At 32.1% G+C, this 19,390-nt stretch overlaps 1 protein-coding gene across 1 annotated transcript in view; it reads right to left on the bottom strand.

Moving 5' to 3' along the window:
- LOC147071341 (juvenile hormone esterase-like) overlaps positions 1–19,025 on the bottom strand; it is a 42,566-nt gene extending 23,541 nt beyond the window's left edge. Inside the window, exons 1-2 of the mRNA XM_085947945.1 lie at positions 18,898–19,025; positions 6,583–6,777 (exon numbers count right to left, since the gene is read on the bottom strand). Of these exons, the coding sequence (XP_085804071.1) occupies positions 6,583–6,777; positions 18,898–19,010 (308 nt within the window). The 5' untranslated portion in view covers positions 19,011–19,025. The remainder of the gene's footprint in view (positions 1–6,582; positions 6,778–18,897) is intronic.
- Between the last annotated feature and the right edge of the window lie 365 nt (positions 19,026–19,390).

Here is a 19,390-nt window from a genome sequence, read left to right as displayed (position 1 = left end):
ATTAAACAAAACCGACAGCAAATCGTCTCTCATCATTTGCCTCTTCTGTCAAAAAAGTGAGGTTATTTATCACTCGGCAGTGTTGCCATATTTCAAATAATTCCAGTGTTGCAAACTGTCAAAATATACTGTTTTCGATGGATTTTAGGACAAAATTTTAATAATATAAAAAACATCCGGAGCAGTGGAGCACTACAAATTTTCGGTGCTCCGGGTAAAATCCCATTGCTCCAGTACTCCGTGCTCTTGCTCCGAGCTCCGCTCCAGCGCTCTGGTTTTAAATATCTGACCATAGTATCATAATATTATGAAAAGTGGTAGAGCTGCCACTGAATATTACATGTATTATGGAAAACAAAACGCATTAACTCAGATAACGAAATGGTCAATTAATTTTAACGATGTTTGGAATGCTAGATTTTATATTATCACAAATATAACATATCATAGATGCCATGTTTATAATATGTTGTAAATAAACTATCAAGGTGTCACATACTAAAAGAAAGTGGTCCACCTCATAAATTTATTCATAAAAAAAATCCCAAAGCTGACATTCACTCATTGACCTTTATAATATAGTATCAACAACTTCGAATGGAATTGAATCTGTGAATCAAATTAGAGAATATTATCGAACTGGTTTATTGTGTGTTAATTGTTTGTAGATGTGTGAAATAGAATCGCATCTAACAAGTGTTTCTTTGTTGATGATCATAACGACTTAATAAAGCGTCGCAGGATAAAAAAAAGATCAGATTAAACAAAGGTTCGTTAAAATTTAAATATATACATAGTTGATCATTTTCCATCGCGTTCACGATTTGTAGTTGTTTGGTATTTTTTTACCACGTTTTTCTTAGCTCGTATTCTTGTTTGTCCGGTGGTTGTTTATCCAGTACAAATCTTGCAATCGATTTTTAACTAACTTCCCGACTAGCTAGACAATTGAAACTTTTAGAATATATCAGAACACGATGCCAATGCAAACTTTTAATACTTTTAGCCATCTTTAAATAGAATTGAATTCATTTTCATTTAATTCTGTATTGTATGAAAAGTTATTTCGGATGAAATCCGTAATCCAATCCACTATTATTGGTTGCTAAGGAGGTGGTCCTAGCAATTAAATTATTCATATATACGTGCGTTACTATGGAAATCAAAATGACATTTCAGTATTCTATATTTGTTTGTTTGTTGCATAATAGTAAAAAAATGAATTGTTGACAATTGCCTTATTTGTCCTAAATCATTAATACATAGAATTGTCAAGTTTTTATGATTCAACAGAAAATTTAAAAACGTGGTATATAAAAAGTTCTTTTTATCTTGTAATTATTTATTTATCATGTTGTTCTAAATTAAATTCTTTATATGGATACATAATTGATTAATAAGCACAACTCTTTTTATGCTTTTTTATTGTTTCATGTCTATTTTAATATAAAATAGTAGTATGACTTTAAAATTTCGATAGCTTAATATGTATTGCGGACAAATACAGTATGAAAGGAACGATTATTCAACTGAGAAATTATTTGTGAACTGCTTGATTGAAAGGTTTGATATCGACTACTGTCTATGTCCAATACAATGCAGTATAATAAATTCGAGTGATGAGTAATTAATTATCATCTAAGATTGTTTGTTATCTTTTATGTTGACATATTATGTTACTATACGCACTGAGCTTGTACGAACTACAGTGCCGCTGTAGGAGAGTCATAGTAATACAGTAGGCATGTTCGACGTCCACAAGAATTAATCTCGCGTGGAAGAAAGATATACTTACTTAGTAAATATGTGAATACCTGCGCTTTAAACTAAGGCGAAGTTTCTCCTTACCGTTGAGCAGTACGCTCTTTACATAATAGGATAATAGTTTAAGGATGAGTGCAACGAGTGCACAAAAGAACAAAACTGATAATAATTTTCATGACGAATAGAACATTTTTTAATGTTTCTTTATGTAAATTTGTAACACCTTTTTGTGTATTAGTAACTATTTTTAATACTGGATAGTAGACTGCGGCTTCTATATCGAGACATATACCACCGTGGTCGTTTCTGGAACTAAAACCATTGCAATACCGCTAATATGCAAAAAGCGCGTAACGTAATACTGTCATCGCATAAAGCGCCATGACGTAATTGTCAATATATAGAGGCTCACTATAGTTGATCACAGCCTACTTGAAGTTGGATATGCCTGATACACAACCATTTTAATTGGTTTGTCGTCAAACTATAGTTCACCATTTAAGTACGCCTCTCTTTTACTAAGCCCATCAACTGTAGCCAAGATACAATAGCATAATAAACAGATATCTCATCAAAGAAATCTATAAGCCTCTTTATCTACACGTTTTATCAACGATAGTCAAAAAGACACCGATCATATCGGAATAGTGATACTAAATTTTGTATGATACGTATGTATATAATAATATTAAGTACATAATGAATTTCTTTTTATCGGCTGTTAGGCAAGCCTATTTTGAAAGTCTTATTCGTTTTTACCTACCTTGGAGTGCACGCAATATAAAATCACATACTAATATAAGACAATTTACCAATTGTAACTGCTTAATATAATATTAGTTAATTGTTTTAGTTTAATAATTACTCAGTTAAATAAAATAATTACAAGGTAAAAAGAATATAACATTTTAAAATTTTCTGTTGAATCATATAAACTTGACTTGCTAGCTTAAACGATCAAAAAAAATTGTACTTGAAAGAAATAGTACTGAAATGTCATTTTGATTTCCATAATAACGCACGTATACATTAATAATTTAGTTGCTAGGACCCCAGAACCCTAGCAACCAATAATAGTGGATTGGATTACGGATTTCTTCCGAAATAACATTTCATACAAAACAGAATTAACTGAAAATGAATTAAATTATACTTAAAGATGACTAAAAAAATGCATTGGCATCGTGTTCTGATATATTCTAAAAGTTTCAAATGTTTAGCTAGTCGGGAAGTTAGTTAAAAATTGATTGCAAGATTTTTACCGGACAAACAATCACCGGTCAAACCACCACCGAACAAATAAGAATACGAGCTAATAAAAACGTTATAAAAATGAGGTTTAGTCATTAATCTTTCCTTTACGAAACTAATAAATTCCGTTCGTTCCGGTGATGTTACCTTGGGTTACCGTACATTACCTACGGATGGAAGGGTAGAGATAGGCTGTTAAGATCCGACATAAATTGTGCACACTAAATTTTGTCAGTCATACGTATTTACTTTTATTGAACTAAAACTGCTATATGCAGATACTATGCAATAGTGTAGCAGCTAGTGTCGGTTAGTTTTTAAAAATTAATTAAACCCGACGTAAACCAAGCCATAATAGATATTATTCAAAAATAGTTGTCTATAAAATATCTAAAATCATGCCAATAAATCATACACAGAATTAGATATTTTATAGATAGAAGAATATTTTTTTAATCTTTTATGGTTTGGTTGAGGCAAGGCTTAGTAAATTAAAAAAAATAACCGACACCACCACTCGCCACTAATATTTATAATGATAGTAAAATTAAATGATTTTTTCAATAAAATATATTTAAGATTACCTCGCTCAGTTCTTGTAAATCCTCTGTATCGCTAAGCAAACTTAGTGAGAATTAGTCCATAGATAAAAATTATGTAACCGATTAAATTGTTGTTGTATATTTTTTTTAATTCTTTTTTTTAATTTTATTTTTTTTCTTTAATGGTCATATTGCAAATAAAAAAACGTACTGTTTAAGGTCACTCTAATGTCGCATCTTTGATAATACATTTAGGTATGAATATAAGTATTTATTAAGTGAATATTTATTGTCACCAGGGATTTTTTACAGTGTTATTATTTATCATAATAATTTATTGTGTGTAGTTTTGATATCTCCATAATTGAATTAAAAAATAACAATTTCATTAGGTATTAATAAGTATAAGAACGTTAAAAAGACCATTTTTAAATACATTCGTATATTACAATAAAGTTTGTAATCTCATTTAAGTACCTTAATTGATTACGAAGCAGATTGGCTTCTGGTTTGTGTCATTTGAAGACCTAAGATAAAAAGTAGTTGTATGAAATAATTCGCATGAATCATAGACGGGTCGATAGGTTAAAGATGAAAGAACTTACTCGTAAAGTGAAAGTCCCATTCAGTCCACCTTTTTATACATTTTTTTTTTGTAATACTCGTGTAAATAATATGTAGGTATATATGTTTTTTTTCTATAATAAAAAAACACTCTTAAACCTATAGAGTTGGGTTTCGGGATTTTCCCGACGGGAATTATCGAGAAATTTTTGAGTTTCTCCATCCTGAATCTTGAGAATCTTTTCTCGGGATTCGGGATTTCTTTGTTATCAAATATTAATTGAAAAAACGATTTTTTTATATGAAAAAAGTGGACAGACAATACAAAACGTTCAAAGACTGATCGGGGCATTTAACACAATTAAGCCAACGTCGACTCAAAATGAGCGCAATTTTGCAACATCAGGGAATTCTGTGTCTCAAAAGCGTACGCGATTGTCAGACGCAGCCCTTGAAGGTCTGTGTTTTTTGAAATTCTATTTTAATAAGTAATGTTTTGAATTATTTTTGTTTTCTTACTTCTGTTTTGTTTGTCTTCTTACTTAAATTTTAAATAAAACTTATTTTTTTTGGCATTTGTCTGTTTTTACACTGATTTTAGGATTTTTACAGGTTTTTTTAATTTTCTCGATATCTCGAGAATTTTCGAGAATTATTTTCTGGAAATTCCGAATCTCGAGAATTCAAAATTTCATAATGATGATCGTAATCCAGAATCTCGAGATTTAGACTTTCTCGGGAAATAGCCAACTCTAACCATATGTATATTCTATTCCTGCTCGTCGAGCTTGTGACCAGTTTCAAATACTTAGGTGCCATAGTCGCCGACGGTTGCTGTATTTCCAGTGAAATTGTAATCCGCATGGTTGTGACGGGCATGTATTCAGACAACTCATAGTTGCAAGGAAGTCGTCTATGTGAGGGCCATAAAAATATGTCGTTTGTTCAACGCATGCGTGCTGCTTGTGCTCATGTATGGCTTGGAGATGTGGCGTCTTACTAAGCTTCAAAGGTATCGGGTTTTGAGCTTTGAGACGGTGGAGATATCGATATATCTCCACCGAATCTTAAGTGTAAATTGGTACGACCCCGTTACAAAACCTAAGATCGTGAGCGGACATGGCAGCCCTTGATGACTGAAATAATCACGAAGAGATGCTTTACGTGACTGAGACATGATTCCGGATGCCGCCGGAGAGTGCGACGCTGCGTACTCTTGTGACACAACCTCATGGGCTTAGTTGCCTTGGCCGGCCCTCCCTTACCCTGCTACAAAAGCGACTTACGTGCTGCAGATCTTGCATGGTGGGAGACGCGAGATTTGGTAATGCCCATAGAGGTATTAAATTAAAAGAGGGGCAAGTAATCGGCTTTGTCATACAGCTGAATGAAGCAGGCCAACAATAGCCGATAACTTACGAAAAATAGCGACGCGATAAAAAAATTCAGGGCATCACAGAGGATTTACTTTGGTCATTATAACGTACCCATATAATATAATGTTAACGTTCAAATTTTGCCACAAATTGATTACCAGCCCGCCCCACCATACTTTTTCGCCATACTAGCCGGCTTCACCATACTTTCATATAACCTGCCGCCCCTAGGTAATGCCCTATGCCCCAATACCAGGGCGTGATAGTGTGAAGTAAATAAGTAGTATTCTGCATTGAATATAAAAATAATATTTTTATTTATGTATACGTGAACCAGTAGTTTTTTTTAGTAATGGTACTCGGCTATATTCATTGATGAACTAAATTCGTAAAATTTCAAAGTTGTCGTTGGACCAACCAACGAACCTGCAAAAATGGATGAAATAAAATCAACGGTTGGTTTTGGTAAAGCGTTATCAGTGACGTCCCTAGACAAAATGCACCCCTAGGCAGCGCCAAAATGCCGCTTTATTTTTTATCCAGTATTTTTTATGATCCTTTCATAACTCCAAAATCTAAGAAATGTGTTGTATTGATACACCAGGTACTAACAAAATGTATACCACTAAAACATACTTAATTACCACATTTAAATAGCATGCTAATTATATCGTTTGGCCATCTAATCGTTACGCGCTAGGTGCGTCTTTAGCGTCCAATGTATTAATACATTTCGTTTCCAACTAATGAGGTGATTTTTTAAAAGAAAGATAAGTTTAGGTAGCTATTTCTATATGTACGAAATGATTCTCCTCGATTTGCAGTCCTTAGAGTAACTGCCGCCCCCAAGCGACGCTCAATATGCCTACCCCCACAGGACGTCACTGAGCGTTATTGATTTATAAATCAAACCAGACAACCCATAATAACATGATGTGCATAATAATAATAATAAACATAAGGCCCAGATGATCTGATTTTTATCGATGCATGTCTGGACGTTTCATTATTTATTAGATTCAGCAATGAGATCTTATAATACATAGATACTTATGCAAATAACATGATTAACTAAATTAACTTACCCCAATTCTTTGTCCGGCAAAGTTGGTGTGAAAATATTGAGGAAGAGACAGTCTTCTTCTCCTTTGTACGAGTCGAATAGTACGAACTTATGGGGGCACACGTTGCCCTCCTCGAGGGCGTCCCGCGTGCCTTCCCAGGCCTCCACTGGACGAGGGGCCCTGAACCGGAATGAACCGGTTGGCGGTTGACCGTATCTGTAAAAAAATAAACATGGAAAATAATTTACTATATTTAGGTAAGCAAGCATTATTGAATATTACACAGGTTCTTACGTCATAGAAGGAGTCGTACAAGTGTTAAAAACACGTAGGTATATTTAATACGTTGTTTGGTGCGATGTAATAATTTGCTAAAAACCTTTTTTTTTTATAAAAATCCAGACTCCACTGAATCGACTAGATAGTTAAGGTTTGCGGAAGTAGTTGGTAATGCACAAAACAGAGGTGAATGAACTCAGGATGGAGAGGCTTTCATCCAGCGTTGGATTGATCCAGGGTAATGATTATTTGGTTTTAATGGAGGTGCTAGAGAGAAGAATGTAGGTAATTAATAATAAAAGTATACACAAGTAAGGAAAAGCACGCATTCGATATCATTATGAATGGTTGCACTTAGACAGTACCGCATTTACTCGCAAAAAATTAATATCGGGTGCCCAAAATCAATCAAATTTATACATAATTTGAAAACACTTCTGAGAGATACATAACCACTGGATTTTTTTTTTTGAAAAACATACGACACCCAGAAGGATTTGAACCTGCGTCTCTCGGGATTCTCTAATCACTAAGTTACATGTGTCATATCAAATTCCGGCGAAGTTAACTAGCGGTTTTTACAATTCAAAAAACGCTTTCTAAATTGCGTTACTTTTTGGTAATCGGTTTTTGTAATTTAAATTAATTATTAACCGGTGTCAGAATCATTTCAAATTTTTGTTTTTTAATAAATTTTAATTAACCGATTTTTTAAACGGTACATGTTCAAACACGCGCGTTACCATGATCTTACTCTCTACTTCATTTATCGTTTGTCAATTTATGGCTACGGCCGTATGTTGTAGCTTAGCCACTGGGAAATGCCAATGTAAATGGTGTATTTCAAAAAAAATACTACCTTATTCTTAGGTCAATAATTATTATAAAGCAAACATTATTCGTAGACTGTTTATCACATTTGAATGGTCAAAGACATAGCTTATAATCAGTATCTTTAAAATTATCTTTAAATGTGTAAATCTTGCCCATTTTTGAATAATAAAATGCCTAATTCTTGTCAAATTTGGGATCACAGAAATTATCAATATATTTTTTTATTGTAAATATTTCACTATAATAATATCGATATAAATTATACTGATGGTTTTATAAATGCGTTTAAAAATTAATAAATATAAAAAATCTTAACACCATTTCACATGGACGTACTGAAATATGACTATATTCTAAAACATTAGAGCGAGAGGTTTAAAAGAATACTATTTTATGTAATAAAAATACTTTATGCAGTCATCAAATGTTTAAAATAAATATAAAGGATAATAAGTCCATATGGATGAAAGGGAGCTCCTAAAAGGTTTTGGAATTAATGTTGGCCCACGTGAAAAGAAAATTTGCTCATCACTGCTTTATATCATTTTGTTTTTCAATCAGCCAAGCCCTTTTAGAAACTTCAATAGTAAACGGTGGTCGGTAATAATGTCATTTAAAAATATATGATCATTTGCTGCATTTATATTTGAAATAGTTGCATATAAGGAACTGGATTGACCGCATACTTACACACATTTAATGACTTATTACCAAGTTTTTATTAGCTCGTATTCTTTTTTGTCCGGTACAGATTTTTTCTTGTGCAGTACAATTTTTTTAACTAACTTCCCGACTAGTTAGACATTTGAAACTTTAGAATATATCAGAACACGACGACAATCCATTCTTTTAATACTTTTGGCCATCTTTAAGCAGAACTGAATTCATTTTTAGTTAATTCTGTTTTGTATGTTTCGGAAGAAAATCGTTAAAAGTAATATTTACTACTCACTATTATTGGTTGCTAAGGGGTCCTAGCAACTAAATTATTAATATATACGTGCGTTACTATGGAAATCAATATGAAATGTCAAAATGACATTTCAGTATTCTATAATATTTATTCAGTATTTCATTTCTAGTACAACAAAGAGTATTTATTAATACATAGAATTGTCAAGTTTATATGATTCAACAGCAAATTTAAAAATGTGGTGTATAAAAAGTTCTTTTTATCTTGTAAATATTTTTTAATCAGGTTATAAAAAATATCAAAAAAGAAATTCTTCGTATTTATATTACCAAAAAGAATATTAAAAGACGTATTGTCAAACTGACTGCGATGATAATATGTGTTTTTTTTTTTTAATTTTTAACTCTGTTATAAATTTATAGTCACTACGCAATGCACCAATAAAAAGTTGCATCACTCATCACAGATATATATCTATACATTTACAAATACTTCCGCGATTAAAAAATACGTCTAACACAGTTGTCCTCAATTTTTTTTAATCGGATGCGCATTTAAATGGCATTTTGTCGTTCAATGTATTTCATGTGAGTTTTCATTTCACAATCAGTTGTAGACGTTATAGCTATTTTTGTATAATAAATGTGAATGCTTTGGTTGAACATATCTTATATTCAGTAGTAATTATGTAAACAGTGCCAAATTGATCTATTCATAACAAATTAAAATTTATGGGTATATGTACCTTGAGAAAATATACAGATATTTAATAATTTTAATAAAACATTTTTTTTTACTGAATCTACTTTTTTAACTCTAAAATGTCCCTTTGAGGTGAACGAAACCGATACAATTATTTAATATAAAAAGTGGATTCAGTACAAAAAATGTGTTTTATTAAAATTATTAAGATCGTACTTCAGTGAAACGGCAAATAATTTTCAACAGTAGGTGCGACGAAATTTGGCACTCGTCGCCAATCGGAGACCGACGGTTGAGGTGTGCGCCCGTCGATTTGTTTTGTCATGGCGTCGGATGAATATATTCTTAAATCATGTAAAGATGACTAAAAAACTTTACATATGTACTTGAAAATATACTATTATTATTAGTAATATAACAATAAACTTAACATTAAATGGACGCATGTTGAATTTTCATAACAAATTATATTTCGTTCGGCACGCGTCATTTGCACAATCCGAGCATCGAGATCTTTTTAGACCATGCCTCAACTGAAGTATAGCCTTAATACAATGCATTTCCACCAAGAATTGACAGTTAACACAATTAAAGATATCTAAACATATAATAATCTAAAAAAATGAGTGATTTGGTGAAACTAAACTTTATTGAAATGCTAGTAGTTTTTGAAGGTTGACACAAATGAATCTGCAATATGAAATAGCTAGAATATAACCTTATTTTACTGTGAGCGAAAGGAAGAAGGCGTTAAGTCTATACCTCAGTTGAGGCATGGTCTAAAAAGATCATGGCTAGGAGATGCGCAGATTGCGGGTCGCGGGTGTAAATGACGCATGCCGAACGATATATATAATTTGTCATAAAAATCCAACATGCGTCCATTTAATGTTCTGTTTATTGTTGTATTAGTAACAATAATAATATATTCATTGACATGTTTTCTTTTTCAAGTAAATGGGTAATATTTTTAGTCATCTTTACACGATTTAAGAATTAATACTCGCGTCGCCATCACGAAACAAATTGACGTATTGACACCTTGACGTTCGCTCTCCGAATGCCAGCTAGGAGCCAGTCCAAAATTTCGTCGCGCCTATAGTTGAAAATTATTTGCCGTTTCACTGATGAATCGTCTTAAGTTTAAAATAGCTACTTTTCAGCAGAGTCAAAAGAAGACTGATTTTTGAATGAGTTTGTATGGGGGCTGCAATGTTTCTGTGTGGAATTTAGTAATTCAGAGGCGATGACTGGACTTATATCTTTTTCTCAATTGTGCATATATGTATTATGTTTCATTTGGCATATTTAACTCATTTTTATACTTCTAAGACTTATTGCTTTTTTTGTTTCGCTCACGTTGTGTAACACAATTACTATGTATGCTATTTTAATCAGTTTTCTGTATATTATGTATAAAGATAGTGTCACTGTTACCTTCACACACAATATTGAGAACCATTGGTATAGTCAATAGTGCAAAGCTACATAACCACAAGTGAACTACGAGTATGTCGACATTTTTTTTTTTTTAATATATTTTATATATTAAAGTAAAATCAAGTTGTCTGAAATGCGTGATTTTGTATAAATATGATTAAGAACATTATGCATTTCTCAATTTTTTTATAAAAATCCGGTTCATTGAATTACCATATTATTTTTACAAATTAGGTAAACATAATTATCTACTTTTAATATTAATAGTAAATTAATAATCTTTTAACGCACTCATATAAACCATGTAATGACATCAGTGACGTCACTAGAAAAAATGCCGCTTCATTTTTGATACATTTTTTTTTTATCATCCTTTCATGAGTCCAATATCTAAGAAATGTATTGTATGGATATATTACTAACAAAATATCAGACTAATTATTCGCAAATTTGCACGTGTCGTTTCTGGTCACCAAACACGTCGAAGGGCAACGGAAGTAAACTAGACATCGCGAACCCAGCAAAAAAAATAAAGTCCTGTTAAACCTATTATGTTAATTAATACATTATGTTTCCGAGCAGTAAGCTGAATGTTTAATAAGGAAATATTTTCGTTATTACTAAGTTTAGGTGGATATTTTTCGTCGATTTGCCGCCCTTCAAGTAACTGCCACCCCCAAGCGACGCTCAATCTGCCTACCCCCACGGGACGTCACTGAATGATATTTAAATAATATCGATATTATTGTTGTCAAAGCTCGGAAAAACGAGGTAGCGATTTTTGCGCAATAGACATCAACGGAAGGGGACACACAAAACCTGACAAATTATACGATATCAGCGCTCTCCCTGAGAAATGGAAAAAATACAAATCAAATAGCTAGGTGGAATATTACATTTTCTTATTCTTGATCAGGGCCTCATCACTCAGGATCGCAACCCGGATGATTTGGCTGTCGAACAACCTTCTGAAGTCTCTGCATTCAACGACACGCAAGACATATGCAGCCATCTGATGCATCCAATGTCTGCTTTAATATTTCGATGCGGCATCTTTGAAAGGCGAGGAATCTGATAACGCGGATGACACTAACGATTCTAATAATCATGACCGTTAAGCCACGCGCTTTCAATAAAGACTTGTGGATGCGTAGTGACCTTAGTTATACCTGCAGGCCAAGTGTTTATAGCCAGACTAAACGTGCGAAGTATCTGGGTATGGGGGTATACACCTGCAAAAGTGGATGGGACAAAAGATTGAAGCATCAAGAAAAAGTAATAAGCGGGGTAAAAGTCAGTGGTACCTGCTAAGTTTTTAACCCCACCCCCTCCCACCGCCTTTTATCTATAAAAAATATTAAGTATGATTTTTTTCAAAACCATTTTTCTTTTTTTTATATACTTAAGAGTAAGCTTAGCTGAAACATGATAAATAACTGGGTTTCGAAACACCATTTTTCACAACAAACATCTTATGAATATATTTTAATATGAATCTTCTGAAAGAAAGATCTGTGAATTAGTGAAGAAGTCTGTGGCTATTTCAAGTAGATATTAATTGAACGTTTTTATAAGCTATGTCAAACAAAATAATATCGCCATGAGAATCGCTTGTATTAATTTATTTTTAAAATATACACTTTTCTGGAGGTTATTTTTTTATTGAAAAACGGATGTGAATTTTGTTTTTGGAAGAAGCGCTAAAACACTGACATGAATACTGGGCTAATTTTTAAATTTTGCGCGGGAAATCTTAGAATCACCCCACTTTTTGTGAAACGTCAGGTGAAGGTTTAACGCATGTAGTGTATAGTTGTATCTTTCTAACAGCATGTCATTTTTATCAAACACACTCCAAAAACCCTTTAAAAGATATTTAGTTATCTCCAACGTTCGTGGGATAAACAATTACGTCAGTAGTAATTAAATTTAATATATAATTTTCTCTTTTTAAAACAATAAATCGTTTACGCGTACAGCGCTATGATAAAATAATTTGGTGAATCCGGTTTTTAATGTCAATGGCCCAATACGCTGCTCAGGTATTTTTTTTATTGTTTCTGTTGTTAGATAACTTTGGATATTTGGTAGTCTATTTTAAGATATGCATATTTGACCTATTTTAGTTTAATAGTTCATATTGTAATCATGACTATATTATATTATCTTCAAATAGTTGTATTACACAATATAGCCAGATACACAAGATGGTCCAACCGAGACTGTTTGGTATAAAAAAATCAAAAAGTTTTTGTTTTTTAATAAGTTATATATTTTTTAAAAGATTTGTAATGATTAGCCCTGTCGCACATTAAAAATCATCAAAATTGAGCGCAATATTGCAACCGTTTTCCATACGCATATGCAAAGTTACTTTTGCACATGCGCCAGTGCGATATTTTCGCGTCTCATGTCGTGTGAAATTTGTTGCTTGCAATACCAGCTGATTTTTTCAAACTAAATGTCGCATTGCACCAGTATGCGGAGAGGTAAATGAAATTACATGTATTTTGTGAATACCAACAAAATCACATCGACATATTTGACGTGTTGCAGTCAAAACAAGTTTGAATGTGCAGGCCACCTTACTGGTAATGTGCAACAATGAGGCAAAATATTATTATTTTTTTTATTATTCTGAACGTTTTATTACATCAACTTAACAAAAATACCGACAGCATTTTAACGTTAGAACACATTGGCTATGATTAACATTTTAGTCTACTATAAGATCGCAGATTTTGGAACACAGAAAATGTTAGAATGTTGCATCAACCTTAATTGCACACCCCGAGATGTACAGTTTGTTGCAGTGTTATGGTCGATAAGTTATCGCTTCTTATTTTTTTTCAAACATGACGTGAACCAATTAGAAACCATCACTGGAGCTCAATAATAGGACTATAATAGCTAACTCTGCATATCTGGCTACTATACACATAGGTAGAGTGACAATGGAGCTTCTCTTTGAACCTTTTGTTTAACGACTTATTCCAAGATTTATTTTTCTTTGCCTCCCCGTACATAATATTTGATGGTTTCCGACATATTACCACGTTTTTCTTATCTCGTATTCTTATTTGTCCGGTGGTTGTTTTTCCAGTACAAATCTTGCAATCGATTTTTAACTAACTTACCGACTAGCTAGACATTTGAAACTTCCGAATTCTAAATCCGTAATCCCATCCAATATTATTGGTGCTAAGGGGGTGGTCCTAGCAACTAAATTATTAATATATACGTGCGTTACTATGGAAATCAAAATGACATTTAAGTATTCTATATTTGTTTGTTGCAAAATAGCAAAAAACTGATTTGTTGACAATTGCCTTATTTGTCCTAAATTATTAATACATAGAATTGTCAAGTTTATACGATTCAACAGAAAGTTTAAAAACGTGGTATATAAAAAGTTCTTTTTATCTTGTAATTATTTTTGTTAAGTTACTTAACGGGTTGGTGTATTAATAAACCTGAAATAATTTAGCAACTTAATCAAAACCTTGGACCAAGAAACCTTACGAGAATAATCTGAAAAGAGTAAATATCAGCGAGAGAATACAAGGCATTTGAGGGACGTGATATTTCATAATAAATAGCTCACAAATTATAGTTCATTAATATTAGTTGGGCTACCCATGGTTATCAGTTGACGATAATAGAGATCAATAAAAATCCATAACAGCTGTAAATATAAGCATTTAATGTGAAATAATATGGGATAGCTATTGTTATATTGCTAGTCGTGGACATGTGTTATTTTAGATGTGGTGTTTATTTCAATAAGTATTTACTAATGCCAGAAAATACCGTATGGCGTAGGAAAAATGAATTCTCTCAAAATGGGAGATAATTAGTAATCAGCGATGAAGCTCATTTTTGGATGAATGGTTTCGCAAATAAGCATCATAATAATTGTTGCATTTAGAGTAATGAAAACCCATATGCTATTCTTGAAATACCTTTACATCCACAAAAATCAATAGTTTGGTATGGTTTATGGTTTGGAGGTATAATTTAACCGTATTTTTTTGAAACTATAAATGGCAACGCAGTTACTGTCAACGAAGAACGTTACAGAAACATGATTACTATTTATTTCTAGCATGAATTAGACGATTTTGATCTGGACGATATGTGGTTCCAACAAAATAGTGCAACATATTGTCATACAGCTCGTGATATAATCAATTTATTGAGAGAAAAGTTCAGTATGTATATTATTATATCTTATTTGATAACTCTTTACGGGTTGTCTACTTCAGGGCACATTTATATATATTTCTATATGGAGAGTATAATCTTTCAACAAATTTTACATTATTTTTTATTTTAGAAACATTATCATCTGTAACTAATAAAAAAACTCGTTGATTTTTTGTAAGTTACGCCCAAAGATGGTGAAGGTATAACTCGGGTCGTTAAAAACTTTTCCTATATATATTAATAGTACGGATGTTTCAACAATTACAATTTTAATATGTCAGTAAATTATTATAGTTGCTCCTCAGCACACATTTTTACAACGTTTTTCTTAGCTCGTATTATTATGTGTCCGGTGGTTCTTTGTCCGGTACAAATCTTGCAATCGATTTTTAACTAACTTCCCGACAAGCTAGACATTTGAAACTTTTAGAATATATCAGAACACGATGCCAATGCATTTTTTAATACTGTCAGGCATCTTTAAGTTGAATTGAATTCATTTTCAGTTAATTCTGTTTTGTATGAAAAGTTATTTCGACACCATTATTGGTTGCTAGGAGTCTGGGGTCCTAGCAACTAAATTATTAATATATACGTGCGTTATTATGGAAATCAAAATGAAATTTCAGTATTATTTCTATCAAGTACAAATTTTTTTGATCGTTTAAGCTAGTCAAGTCAAGTTTATATGATTCAACAGGAAATTTAAAAAAATATATAAAAAGTTCTTTTTATCTTGTAATTATTTCAATATTAAAGAATCATCATTTTCTACTAACAGTTTACCATATTGAATTCTAAGCATGAGCAATAACTAGGACTAGCATCGGAATTTACAGATTCGTCTCACGACCTGACTCTTGTTATCTATTGATACATGACATGTTAAGTACATTTTTTTTGATAGTTTAAGCTAGTCAAGTCTAGTTTATATGGTTCAATAGAAAATTTAAAAACGTTGTATATAAAAAGTTCTTTTTATCTTGTAATTATTTATAATATAAATTAAACAAACATATTGAAAAAAACTTCTTATTGTAGAGTTGTCGCCTAAATCTATGAAATTTAAGCAAGCAAGGATCATTGGTCCACATATTAAATCAGCTATAAGTGACTTTACATTTCAAGTTCGTTTCCTTTAAGAACTTTACATTACTGCTTTGATATTTAGTTGTCAGTTTTAAGGGATACGGGAGACATACGATGAGTAGATAAGCAGGCAGTAATACTAGATTTTGGCATTATTAATTTATATATAATTATTAAAAAAATGGTCGCCATTGCTTGAGTAAAAAAATCAGATTGGTAAATTAGCAATATTAGTATCTGTGGAGTATACCAACTTAACCATGCTTTGTGTGCTTGCAAAATCCTTCTGTTTATTTATAGTCAACATACTATGGTATGCATCTACTAATACTATGTACTTTCTCAGTTGGTTTGAAACCATTGTTTTATAATAAAGAAACAACATATTGATTGATAGTATAAAATACTAATTATCACTACATTTTGGCATTATTATTTAGTTGAAAAATCATGTAAAAGTTGTGTAAAATCATTTAAGTATAACTGCACTCGAGTAAGTAATCATAATGCAAATAAAATATGGCCACCATTGTGTATGTCAGAAAACCGGAATGCAAACTGAGCGATCTTAGTATTTGTGGAGTTTGCCAACTTAACCAAACTTTATGCGGTTGAGTCATTTCACTAAAACATTAAAAAGGACAACCTGGATTTTTATATTCCTAGCTATGTGATCGTTAAGTAGAGTGAGTGAAATTGAAATAAATAACATGATCATTTTTAAATGTTATTTTTAAATCTTCAAACTATGATGTCCTTGTAGTGATTTATGTACCATTTCAAGAGAAAATTTATTTCAATTTTGATTCCGGATTTTACGAAATTATGTAGCCTAGTTTTTAAAAGATTTCAAAAAGAATTTCCTCACTTGTGTATGTATACGTAGACGCTAAATAACTACTTAGAATAACATTAGCTTCAGGTTTCAACATGTATTTCTAAGGAAACGTTATACTTGCAGATTTTATAATTTCAAGATAACACAATAATCACTTATTCAAACGAAATGAAATGTCACTTTGTCATTGATAGTGTTTACAAATAAGTATTTAGTAAATGTGTTAATGACAAAATATGTAGTAAAACGTTTTATAATAATATAATAAAGTTTAATGATGCTGTAATATAATATTTCCTACAGTTAAATGAACGTATAATATTATTATTTTAAAATTTCTTTCGGGAATAAAAAAATATTTATTAATGTACTTGCCAGGATGTATCAAATATCTAATTTTAAAAAAAATAAACATATCCATCTCAATACAAAACGTGTGTATTAATGAGAGTTGACAATATAACTATGACAATCCCCTTATTATTCTGGTACTAGAACCGTAACCGGGACTCTGGATTTTGAATCATCAGAGACGAATGACTGAAATCCATTTTTTTTATTATGTGGTCCATTCGTTATTCACTTATGCTAGAGCCGGTTACTTTACTTTTTCCTCCAGCACCCGCCACGTCTCCACATTTGCTATGCAGACGTATACCGTGGCGTAACAAACGTTAGGCTCCATTCATATATAATGTATTACGGTCAACTCTTGATGAAAAATGACCCTCTCGTACGCCGTAAAACGCCGCAAACTGTTTGAAATCTAAAAAGTTTTCCCTCTAGATACCATGTCGTAACGGCCGACCAGTCCAAATGAGGGTCGGACCTACTTGAAAAATTCTTCTCTTTTAACCGATATATTATGGGAATACTCCCAGATGATGTGATTGGCATCCTGCACTCAAAAAAATAAATTTATATAATATATTGTCAATGCTATTGAATACCTACAAATTATAGTGTTCACATTACGCACTACCGCATCTATTCTATAGACAAGACTGCTTTCAGTCGCTACGGCAGCTATTTAGGGTAGATTCCTACCAAAGTATTAGCACATATTTTAACAATTACAATAAGATAGTTGTATTTGTTACAATAAGTGCTATGTTTTAACAGCACCTCTCTTGGATATGCTAAATTTTAGAGCGAGATAGTCAGTTTTAACTGTTTAGATAGCTAACTTATAGTAATTGTTACAATATGTGCAAATACTTCGATACAAACCTACCCTAGATAGCTGCCGAAAGCAGTCTTGTGTATATAATACATGCGCAGCTTGTGATAATGAACTTACCTTTAGTTGTCCACATTATTGTGGTCATATTTAGGGATTGTAATACCGGTATTTCAAAACCGGTATTCCCGTATGTATCAATACCGAAATACCGGTTTTAAAATCCAAAATACCGGAATTTTCGGTATTAATAAAGCACACTCGTTTACGTTTTTGAAAATGAATTATACGTTATGTGCTGCTAAAATGAAAATATATTGAGTGAATCCAACAGAAGTGAAAAAGTAATACAACAAATTTCATCAAATATATTTATATAAGTAATTGTCGCGATGAATTATCATAATATTATTACGAAATATTAAACATCCGTGACAAAAATGTTCAATTATTCTATAATTATTGATGACTGTACAAGCTTTGAATTTAAGAAGCATTTCCTGCAGCCGGATTTATTTGCACTTGAACTTTTGAGGGCTTTAGTTAAAATTATCAATATATACAAATTATTTTAGGTAAAAAATCACTAGTTCTACAAGTATGATCAATATATATTTTTAAATGTCAACAAAATAAATTTAGGTATCTAGGTTTTTGCTATAAATAATATTATAAAAAGATTTTGATAGTTATATTTATTGATAAGCACCAACTTATGTTTTTATTAATGTTTAAGAAATACCGGTATTAATACCGGTATTCAATAAGAAATACCAAAAAATCGGTATTGGCATTTTCATTCGGTACTGCAATCCCTAGTCATATCGTAATAAAAAGATATAATTCTGTTCATACCTGATGCCTTTAAAGCTGTAATACTGCTTCTTAGGTCTCGTCTTGGTGGTGAGTGATCTTCCCCTCAGTACACCCAGCGCCGTCTTCACGAAAGGGGCATCCCCGACGCGCATTCTTTCCACCAAGGTGTGCGCGACACGTGCCGCCTGCACAGGAAGTATCCTCAATCGTCGGAGGGCCTTCTTCAGAGCCGCGTGTCCGTTCACGTGGCTGGAGATACGGAGCCATGCTTCGGACACCTACACACGAAACACATATTAGAAAAAATAGTTTTTATACGTGAAAAAATAACACATATTTCACTATTTTTGGTAATAACATATTTTTACCACGTTTTTATTAGCTCGTATTCTTGTTTGTCCGGTACAGATTTTTTCTTGTGTATCCAGTACAAATATTTTCTTGTTTTTCCAATATTTTTAACTAACTTCCCGACTAGCTAGACATTTGAAACTTTTAGAATATATCAGAACACGACGACAATGCATTATTT

This window comes from Rhyacophila brunnea, unplaced genomic scaffold (genome assembly GCF_057557595.1).
Source record: "Rhyacophila brunnea isolate RB1 unplaced genomic scaffold, BYU_Rbru_1.0 scaffold_20, whole genome shotgun sequence".
Taxonomy (NCBI): domain Eukaryota; kingdom Metazoa; phylum Arthropoda; class Insecta; order Trichoptera; family Rhyacophilidae; genus Rhyacophila; species Rhyacophila brunnea.
The sequence above is the reverse complement of the archived record's forward strand: the minus strand, read 5'-3'. Positions and strand labels throughout refer to the sequence as shown.